The sequence below is a fragment of the Sycon ciliatum genome, chromosome 3 (genome assembly GCF_964019385.1).
Source record: "Sycon ciliatum chromosome 3, ocSycCili1.1, whole genome shotgun sequence".
NCBI lineage: Eukaryota > Metazoa > Porifera > Calcarea > Leucosolenida > Sycettidae > Sycon > Sycon ciliatum.
Genome location: NC_088645.1, coordinates 18,620,017 through 18,631,595, shown reverse-complemented (window position 1 = coordinate 18,631,595; position 11,579 = coordinate 18,620,017). Strand labels below are relative to the sequence as shown.

The 11,579-nt window shown below is 45.7% G+C and overlaps 1 protein-coding gene across 2 annotated transcripts in view; it reads left to right on the top strand.

Annotated features, from left to right (window-relative positions):
• The first annotated feature begins 525 nt into the window (after positions 1–525).
• Positions 526–11,579, top strand: part of LOC135811654 (uncharacterized) — a 34,596-nt gene continuing 23,542 nt past the window's right edge. For both annotated transcript variants that reach the window (XM_065324890.1, XM_065324889.1), the window contains exons 1-3: positions 526–760; positions 1,192–1,291; positions 10,965–11,468. In XM_065324890.1, coding sequence (XP_065180962.1) covers positions 1,255–1,291; positions 10,965–11,468 — 541 coding nt within the window. In that variant the 5' untranslated portion in view covers positions 526–760; positions 1,192–1,254. The remainder of the gene's footprint in view (positions 761–1,191; positions 1,292–10,964; positions 11,469–11,579) is intronic.

The following is an 11,579-nucleotide window of genomic DNA, read 5'->3' as shown; positions in this document are numbered from 1 at the left end:
GTGGTTTGTTGTTCTTTAGCCGTGTTGCTGCGTTCCTTACTTCTATTTTACGATTATTCTTTCCACTTTGCCCATGTGATAGTCAGCCGTGCTCAGTCTGTCTTGTTCGTTATTCGAGAGAGCAGCATGGAAGTGCTCTGCTACGTTTTCAGCCTTTTCCTCAGATTGGACCATGTATTGGCGATAAACCGACTACATTGAACAGCCATACATAGAGCGATGATAAAAGCACACATGGCCAAAAAACCAATCAAAGGGATAAGTACGCAATCAGTGATCGTTGATCACCCGCAGGATACTAGTCTAGACGTATGTTGTACTATTAGTGCATGCCGTTGTGTGGTTTCTTCAGCTGGTGACAACTGGCACATGCACTGCATTCACGCATGGATAGCTCTAATCTGCGCACACATCCCGTACACTCACGATAGGTCACGAAAGGCATCCTTTTGCACCCACTGGGCTACACTGCATGTGACTGTAGTGAACGACCACACAGTTACCCTGCCCGAAGCTCTACGGACGCTCAGCGATTTCAGCCATAAAGCTGTTAGAATTTGTCCAATGTGACTGCATTGGGCGAGCGTTCGGGATTATTCAGACGGTCCTGCAGCATTGCTAGATTTCTTGTTGAATCGATATCAAATCTTGTACAGTTCATGTTGCGTTGTTTGGCCAGAAACGCGTTTGAGTATCCGTGCCCTGTGAAGGTTCATCGAACACGAAAAACACGTTGTTTCACCGAACGGAAAATCAACCAGTAAGTTTTGAGTCTATTGTTCTACTATCAAACATTGAGCACGCCAAAGACTAAATATGCCAAACGTTCTCCTTTCGACATGGCCATGACCATGCATTGTACTATTTAACTATCGTTTCGCCCTTCTGACTTCGGAAATTCTTTAAGCACAACCCTGAAGCAAGCATTGTGAGCATCGTATCTACCTTAGCTGGCCGTGATGCACCAGGTCTCTGTCAGCCTAGTCAAAATCAGGTAAATAATCGATACACCCAGGTTTGTTTAGCACAATCAAAGTCCGGTTTTCTGACCGTTATTCAACCTTGCAAAGAGCTCGTTATTAGGCATTACGGGTTCTGCTCTGCACACAACAACCAACGCAAACATGTTGCAATTTCAATGGGAGAAACTTATAATCTACAATGTTGCTGTTCAATGTGCGTTCCGTTCAGAAAACAACACGAATGCTGCCATAACCTCCCGGGAACCAACGACAGCCACTGACAGAAGCCGGAATGAAAATGCAGTTTCCAATAGTTCTAATTCTCCCAGGTAAGGCTGAAATACTGCTTGACCATCTTTCCGGCTGATATTATCCGCAGTGTATAGTTGACCCTTTCCATCGACATCATAATATTGGGCAAGTCTGCCCATTTAGGTTGCGAGGTTAAATGAAAACAAACAAACAACCACAACAACAACAACAACAACAAAGACAACAACAACAACAACAACAACAACAACAAAAACAACAACAACAACAACAACAACAACAACAACAACAACAACAACAACAACAACAACAACAACAACAACAACAAAAGCAAAAACAACAACAACAACAACAACAACAACAACAACAACAACAACAACAACAACAACAACAACAACAACAACAACAACAACAACAACACTTACAACAACAACAACAACAACAACAACAACAACAACAGCAACACCAACAACAACAATAACAACAACAACAACAACAAAGAGGTAAGGACTTAGCCATCTGATTTTTCGATTACATCATGGTTAGGCTGTCATCACACTACGGTACAAAACGCTGCGTCTACGTCCACGTTAGGAGTTTTTGGTCGGTTGTCATTATGATCCGTTTTAAGAGTGAAAACGGGAGCAGAGGAAACGGGAGACGTAGACGCGGTATACGACTTTTTGTATGAACGTGCGTATCTCGCCAAGCCTTTTTCCGAGCGATCCGTTACCTCGATCAACGTGCGTTCATTTTATTTCTTTTTTACTCTCTTCCCCACTCCTATGTGCAGCCACACAACACGTGCTCCCACCCCTAACACACCTCACTTACACACACACACACACACACACACACACACACACACACACACACACACACACACAGCAACAACAAGCAACCTCTGCAGGGGCAGCAGCAACAGCAACTACACTGCACTTGCAAACCAAGAAGAAAAAGAATGCCGCAGCCGGAGCGCATGCTCCTAATATCTCGCATTTGCGAGCAGCAAATGTGACGTCATGCAAATGAAAGACATAAAAGATCTATATTTCTCGTTTCTTTCCTACGTCAGCCAACGAGAATTGAGGCATTTTCCAAAAACCGGACTGCGTGTACGCGTCAAGAACTGCGCCTGTCCGATGACAGGACCATCCGTTTTGGGTTTTTCACCAAAGACGTATAGGTAAACGGGAGTGGGAGAACGTAGTATGATGACGGTCTTAGCATTATACATACGTTTTTGCACCATTATCCGCTGGACCGTAGTCCAGTTTACACTATGCCATTAATGCTTACCTACATTGTTTAAAAGGGAAGTGCATCGAATTTTCAAGTTGTGTCCAGAAGAAAGACAATTTGACATTGGTTCTGATCTTTTGCTTGGATACGATAAGCCAAACTTGGCAACTCGCCAATTGTATGATCATGTTGCCATACCGACCAGCAGAGCGATGACGCGCGTTCTGCTTAGCTAAATGACAGAGAAGGTCAATCACGGCAGAAATTTTTTCCCTTTCAATTGGTTTATTGTATTCACGTAGGGAAAGATGGTCTGTCTTCAACGCTGTTATTGCCTTGAAAAATGTTTAATAGTAGTACGTACAATTGCCGAAACCCAATACTTTGGTTCCTGCTATGCACGCGTTTCTGTCGCGGAAAAGTTTGAGCAAACGCTGCTTGAAAAGGAATTCTGGCCCGACATCATTGCGCACGCCGTCCGCAAGTGGCGCTATGCCGACTCCGCTAGCAAGTGATGGGTTCTCGGTCACCTAGCAAACAGCTAAATCCTCTTGCCCAACCCTTTGTGCCTCAAGCAAGTTCATCACACGCTTCCCCTCGTTGCATTACATATTTTTCTATATCAATTGGTCATATTCCACTTGCACCACCATTCCTTCCTGATTCCGGACGACACACTACTAAAACTCCTAATCAACCTGCCCAATTATTACCTTCGTCCTTCTCAGTGCTCTCACTTAACTGCCGCTCCACGGTAAATAAATTAGCTGAGCTTAGTCAAGTATGTGAGCAGTATTCTCCAGACATAATCTGCCTACTTCCTCCGTATACAAAAACTTCGTGACTTTTTTTCAACGGTGTTTTTGAGCAAGAACCTCCTCAACGAACCGCGCCAAAGGCTGTCATCGACACCGCACATTCATGTTGAGGTAGGTTTGGTTGATCTCGAACAGATACTCCACGGAAGCCATGCGTGTGATGACGTTGCCGACAGGAACTCACGAGTCAAATATCAAAAAAAATAACACTTACTTGCTCGAAACTGACACCGTGAGGAAGTGGAGCTCGCGCTGGCCTGGAGCACGGAGTCACGACTCACGCGGCACTCGCTGCCTTGAAACTGGCCAGGCTCGTACTTTCGGTGCGCGACCCCATACGCAGCGTGAGAACATAAATCGGTTCCACTCGCACGGAAAGATGAAACATTTCAGTCGTCGTGCAACCAGCGCAGACTCCGGATCGGAATGTCGACGACCTGGCTTTCTTTGCCTCTCTCCACTACAGTCAGACGTCTCCGTTGTGGCCTAGGAGGGGAATCGCAGGGACCTCGTCGAAGCCGTTGTAGAATGTTGGGAGGATTTTCCTGCCGAGAAAATGCGAAGCGTGTGGATGTGCTTGAGCGACTCGTTTCACGGCATAATGGAGGTCGCGGGTTGGAACGACTGAATATAGTCGACACCGATTCGTACACAGCTCTGGGAATGAAGAGTACGCTAGCCAAAGTCCCGCGTCGGATCATCATAGCAGCTGAAAAGAATCTGAACGAAATGCGATCGAAGCAGCGACTTTTGGCGATGCGGAGTCAGCGTTCGCAGGTGACAATGACAGGAGCGAAGAAGACTCTGAATAAACTCAATCTCATTCGTCAGAGTTGCTTTTTCTTTGTATATAGCTTGTAAACAGGTTAGACAATGCCACGAGTGTTATTCCAAGACCAACGGAACAATTCCAGAGCTATGCGCAGCCTTAAAAAAAATCACGAAGTTTTTGTATACGGAGGAAGTTTGTGAAACGTGGCTGACAGCTGCCGTAGACGTCTCAATTCCAGGCTACAGGTCATACTGCCTGGACCGCCCACCTTCGGCCAGCTCTGATAACCTGCCAGCAAGAGGCTATGGCGGTGTTGCTACTCTTGTAACTGACAGGTCGTTCATGTCCATCAAGAACCGCTTCAACCTTGACCGCTATGGACTGGAGGCGGTTTGGCTCGAATTGCGGCCAGTGATCCTTCCCTCACTCCCCCTCATCATCTGCTCAGTTAACAGACCCCCTTAAGACAGCATCTCCCAAGTCCAGGCATTTAGTGACCTCCTAGAGGACTGTCTGTCCAATATTAGCCTACCCAATTCTGCGATTGTACTTGCAGGAGACTTGAATGCTCACCACTCTGACTGGTCTCCTAGAGACACCACGAATCGTGCTGGAAGGGAGTTCAGTAACCTCTTCTCTTGTGTTGGCCTTGACCAAATGGTGAAATTCCCCACATACTTTACCCCCCACGGCTCAACATCGTTTATTGACGTTGTGCTCATCGGTCATGCTCACCTACTACTTTCTGTTACATCTGTTGCTCCTCTCGGTGCATCTGACCACGCACAGATCCTCAGTCACTTCCTACTGCCTACTGATGCTGTTTATCGTGAGGAACCTGCTGCAAACGGGCATCCCGCTGCTGCACCCCAATAACACTTCAGGAATGTTCCTGCAAAACCGGAATATGACTTTAAATCCGTGCCATCTTCCGTCTGGGATAGTGTGAATGCAGAGCTCGCTGATATTGACTGGAGCTGGCATCTGCGTGCAAGCAACATCAATGATGCGCTTTCGCACTTTTCTTCCATTCTCAACAGTGCCCTTGAGAAGCACCTTTGGCCATTCGGAAAGCAGCCGTATTCTCACCGCTGCCCACGGCCCAGTCAGCCACCCTGGGTTGATGCCCATCTCCGCACAGCAATCAAGTGGAAATATGATCTCTATAGCATTTTTAAGAAGTACCCAACACAACAAAACAATCAAGCATACCAACAGCAGCTAAATATAGTGAAACCCCTGACGCGGACAAAGCACAGAGCATATTATCCACTCAGTGCAAACTACTTTGCAGGGTAGACATCGTCTATCCGCTCAGTGCAAACTACTTTGCAGGGTAGACACCGTCTATCCGCTCAGTGCAAACTACTTTGCAGGGTGGACACCTTCCATCGCTTCACCAGTTTGTGAGACAAGCAAGAATTTGAAACGTATCACGGGAAATTCCGTCACTCACCACAGGGACTCAGCAGGCGGCTGACCCTTTGGCCAAAGCTATCGCATTAAACGCCCAGTTTGCCTCTGTGACTCGGCCAGATGCCCCATTGCTCTCTATTCCCCCTATTCTCACTCCCTCGCAACCCTCAGCTTGTTTCACGTCCGTCATCACCACAACTGCCACTGTTCGGCGTCATCTGAAGAAGCTTCCTACGTACAACGCATCTGGTCCTGACGGCATTCCCAACCGGGTCCTCAAGGCTCTAGCACCATCCATAGCATTCTTGTTGTGCCATATTTTCAACATGTCATTTACTACGGGCATATTCCCTTCCGCATGGAAATCAGCGAAAGTCATACCTGTAACACAAGAAAGGTTCCTGCCACGAACCTGCAAACTACCGCCCTATCTCTCTTCTTCCCTGCGGGTCCAAAGTGTGTGAACGCATCTTTTATGATCACTTATACAGACATGTTTCGCCGTTTCTGAGTCCCGCACAATCTGGGTTTCGTAAAGGCGACTTCACCTCCCTTCAACTGACCCGCATTGTGCAGCAGGTGTGCCAGCATAGGGATAACAGAGCGCTTGCTGGTATTTGCTTCTTTTACGTGGCCAAGGCGTTTGATACCGTCTGCCATCGAGGACTTTTGACAAAGCTCGAGTATGCATTCAGGGTACGTAAACAACCACTCTCCTGGCTGAAATCCTATCTTTCTGGGCGTTTTCAGTGCGTAACTGTGCTTGGCACTTTCCCGGCTGCAGAGCCAGTATTGTCCGGCGTTCCTCAAGGATCAATTATCGGTCCCCTACTATTAATATTTTATTATTCACGTAAACAATGTACCTGCAGTCTTCCCTGGAACGTCTCTGTTTGCTGACGACACGACCCTTCTCACCTCATCAGCTTCCCTCACTGGCCTAATAAACAACTTGCGTGCTGGCATTCAGGAAGTTCTTTCCTGGATGTCGTCCTGAAGATTGTCCCCAAATCTATCAAAAACAAAGATAATTCTCGTCCCGCTCCAGCCAGAGCTCACAACCCTCACCCATGCCTACTTTCCAAATCCCATTGACATAGTGTCTTCTCACAAACACCTTGCCATTGTGATTGACTTTGCACCCTCTTGGGTACACCAAATCGAATATATCTGTAAAAAATCAAGTACATCCTTAGGAATTATCTCCCCCCACTGTTCCTACCTCCCATTTTCTTGCAAGCTTAATATTTTTTAAGCCTGCCTCAGCCCAATATTTGATTATGCCGATACGTCTTGGGTTGGATTATCCTCTTCCACTGCTGCAAAGCTTGAAATACACCACAAGAAAATCCTTAACTCTCCTCCGTCAACCCCGCATGCTCTCATCATCCGCCCTTTATAAAATCGCTCACACAACCCCGTTGTCACATGGACGCAGTGCACACTTGGGTTCTCTTTTCCATTCTATTAAGCTTGAGTTGTGCCCACCTCATCTCATGTGTTTTAATTGGTTCTCTTCTCTAAGAACTAGAAACTCGCTCTTACTTCCTGAGTGTAACTCATCCACTCTTTTGCGCTCCCCTCTATTTATTGCTTTTCTGTTTGGCTCACTCTACCCAGAGAAGTTAGGGATCTGACCTCACTCCGCCTGTTTAAGATCCGTGCTGCACCCTTATTTACTACGACATAAATAGCTCTTTATCCGGATGTCCTTTGCGTCTCTGTGTTTTTCACTGTTTTGTATTTGACATTATCACTCTCTAAGTATTGACTTCCATTGATTTTCGCTATACCTAAGCGGTCAAATATTATATTTGACTGCTTAGGGGTTGCGCAGTTGAAAGGTGTCTAGTGCAGCATTGTCACTGCATGACTAGGTGGTGGTGCAACGGTTGTGCAATCATAAAACCGGGATTCATGAGGTAATCATTCTGGAATTTGAAATACGGGCTGTTTGTCGTGATTAATCTAATATTGAAATCATACTTGGTCAGTATAGGAAATATAAAACCTCTTAAAAGACCTCGGCTTCGCCTCGGTCTTTTACTCGGCTTTTTTTTCTTATATTGACCTCGTACTCAGTCAATATTAGATACTTATCTTTTTTACGGAGTTGTTGCTGTTCATTTTGCTACTCTTTCGTTTCCCTCCCCTTATTTTTTATTTTTTTTATTTTTTTATTTTTTTTATTTCTCGCCGTGGTTGGCAATCACTCACTCTCTTAACATTGGCCGGTGTTCCCACCGAGTTTTGAGATGTTGTAATAAATATTAAATATTAATATAAATATAGCACTTTCTGTTGTCTGTAACGATGAGAATATGGATGCAGTGAATGGGATTTTCGGTCTTTGACCACTTGCTGGTGAGCTGACCTACTCACCTCCCGCCGCTTTAGGAGCTGCATCTTCTCCTTGATCCTTGAAGGGTGGTGGCGCTCCTACGAATGCGGAAAACTCGGTTTCCAGCCGAGTCTCACGCAAACCGTGTTTTTTTCTTTTTCTAAATTCTGCTGTCTATTGGGGCGCGACACCGATCGAAGAAAGCTGGAATGCGGAGACATCAGCAGACAAGCGAGAATAGTGACGAAAAAAGTCATTATATAATGTTTAAAGACAAATCAGGCTTTCAGCATTTACCTCAACCACGGACCATGCCGTATGCTCTAGTACCACGAGAATTCCTGATGAGTTTTGTACGACAACTTGTTCAAAAAACTTTCTAAATTTTCTTCGAGCCGATAGCTGATAACTTTCTAATACCGATGGACCTTTGGATTGCTCAAATCTGCTCATGAAAGCCCAGGAGCCTTCGCTATTCTTGGCGTTCAATTACCTAGGTAACCATGTTTTTTATCCGAACTTATAGAAACGTCTTCGCAATACAAAACATGTGCACGACAATTGTATTGCAAAGACGTTCCTACAAGTTCGAATAACAATCATGGTGACCTAGGTCAAGCATTTCGAGGGCTCCTGGGCTATCAAGCCCTCTCCTTCACAAACCGCGTAGAAGTAGAGTCTAATCTCCAACCCCTCACCGGCGAGCTTTTCCACTATCGGACGGCGTCCACCATCAGGCCCATCTGGATGTGGCAGCGAGTGGCGTTTGGGGAGGACGGTTTGAACTCGTTTATCTTGATATACGGGTGTTTAACCCATTCACTCCTTCGAACCGTTCCTCTTCTCTCGCTGTTCGCTATCAGAGCCACGAGCGCGAGAAGCGTCGCAGGTATGGTCAGAGGGTGCAAGAAGTTGAGCGAGCCTCCTTCGTTCCAGTCGTATTCTCAGCCACAGGTGGAGCCGGTCGAGCTGCTTCCGCTCTTCTCAAGCGAAATGCTGCTATGTCTGCAGAAAAACCGGAAAGCCATACGCAATGGTTATGGCGTTGCTGCGTTGTCGCCTCGGTTTTGGTCTCCTGCGTGCCAGTGTTGCCTTCCTTCGCGGTGCCCGGCGAATGCGTAGCGTCAATGATCAGTCTGCTGTCCTCGCAAACGCGAAGACTGCATTGATTTAACTTTATTTGCAAATCCTGCAAGTTAAGTACTAAGTATCATTATTATCTTGGGTATGTGTGTATGCGTGTGTCAGCAGATTTGATAAAGTTATTGTGTTACAAAAATGTTTTACCCCTCTTGATTTCTCATCGTTGTGTTGCTTTTAACTTTGCCCTTAAAAGAGGCTGTTGGATTCCTACAAAAAGTGTTGATGACAGCTGTGGTGAAAGAGTGCATCATGGTGTAAATTTAAAAGGTGCGAATAACAGCAGAGGTGAACGGTATCACTTCAAATGACAAGCACTGGAGCTGTATGCCTGTGGAGGGTTTGAGGTTCCGAAGGTAGTATTTGTTTCTGTGGCCACGATTTGGCGTTATTTAATTCATCTTGTTGAAGGATAGGTGCTTGGGCACTGGCCCAAGGTCTAATGTTTTGTAGGACACGATTGAACACAAAGGCTTGACAATAAAAAATATCGACACACACAAACCAAACGCGAGTCTACTGTCTGAACGTAACATTGACCCTGACCACCGGACAGTACTTTCCTTAACGGAAACCGAACAACAAGCCGAGTTGTATTAACTGCAAGTCAAACCAACTACCTACAATCATCCAGAATCTGCCTGCATCGATGAGCAGAAAACTTACAGATGTTTCCAATGATGAAAACGTGTTCAGAGATGCGACACCGGCCTACAGTGACGCACTGAGACTGAGTGGATACGGGGAGAACGTACAGTAAATTGACGAGCGTAAAACTAACGAGCCAAAAAGGAAGAAGAATAGGGATCGCCACCGGGGCATGATATGGTTCAATCTACCGTTTAGCAAGAACGCCGCCACCAACGTCGGACATCGCTTTCTGCAGCTAGTGGCCAAACACTTCTCTAAAAGCTCAAGTCTCATCAAAATCTTCGACCGCACCTTGTTAAAATTTAGCTACGTACGTACTTGTAGAATATGGCCAGCATCATCAAACACCACAATAAACACTATCCTACGACCCACGAAACAAGCCAACTGAGAGTTCCCTGTAAAAAGGCGCTGACGCCTGTTGGGAATTCCCTAGTAAAAGAAGAATACATAATAATGATATTAATAATAGGCAACAACGACACCAGGACTTGTAACTGTCGGACGAAAGAATTATGTCCACTGGACGGAGCGTGCCTAACGGAGAGCACTGTCTATAACAAAGAATAACCACAGTTGCAGAAAACAAGAGTCTACTGAATTACGAACTACAACATTCAAACAGCTTTACTATACCCACCAATCATCATTCCGCCTAGGACAACAGGAGAAGAAGACCCGCCTACCGCCCTACTTTAGGGCCAAGAAGGATGATTTGAACGCATTCAGCATTCAATGGGCAGTACACCGCAAAGCAGTGACCTACAGGAACAAAACCAAAATGTTCAACCTATGCCGGACGGACAAATTAGCAATCGCGTTAACACCCAAGTACCCATCTCTCTCTATCTCTCGCTTTCTCTCACTCTCTCTCAACAAGAGGAGTGAACTTGTGTCAAAGTGTCGCCACAACATTAAGTACTACCTTCGGAATTTCAAACCATCAACAAGTATTACCTAATCAAGTAGCAGACAACCAGCTCCAGTGCTTGTGATTTGAAGTTACACCTTTCACCACTACTGTCATTCGCACCTTTACGCCTTGATGCAATCTTTCACGACTGCTGTCCTTTCTACGTATCTCATTACTGTTTTTTGATGATCGCTTAGTTTGCTAAATTCTGTATATAAACATTTTTCATCCTCAATTTTCGGACAGAGCCTTTACGTCCTTTGTGGACTCGTCAGCGCAGCACAGAGGAAATGAGATCGAACCTGATAGCAATGAATTATATATTTTCCAAAGCCAGATTTAAACCAGGCCCGAACGTACGTTGCCAGAGTGCTCTAACTGAAAGTCAGTGTTTCGTCATTCTCTTATTATTGTTTGAACATTTGTGTCTGTTGTTAAGGTCTGTGCTTCCTCGTCTGTGATGGGCAATCATGCAACACGAGGCGATGTCAAATGACTGGTCTCTACCAGGAGCAGACCAGCTCTATCAATACTGTAGGAGTATTGTACTACAGTTCAGGCACCAAACAGCACGCCCGTTGGCGAAACGTGACGTATGGCCAGCAAGTCTCTGCACTGTTTTCACCGGATTCACAATGCAACATGATAGTCCGCTACGTGAACTTCTACATTCAAGGAGGATCAGACTGTCAAACAGATATTCAAATTATCCGCGGAGGGAAGATGGAAACGTGGCCCCACATCGCACGTTGTGGCCGAACGGCACAAAGTTGTCTTCGATGGCATGGTCTGGATTCACTGTCATCTAACCTAAGGCAACAGTGTCCGCAGCCATCTCAAGTGAGAGTCTTCATCAAACCATTGGTGGTAAACTATACAGCCCATAAGTGCAGTGTCAGTGCAAACACGATCAATATACCGATCATCCGTCTCTTCATGGAATGTAAGTGAGTTCTGAAGGCAGGTCTATCTAGTGTTCGTGCGCATCAATTAACTTCATTTATTATTATATGGCAGTGAAGCGCGAGCAGAATATGTCCAGATAAAATACTTT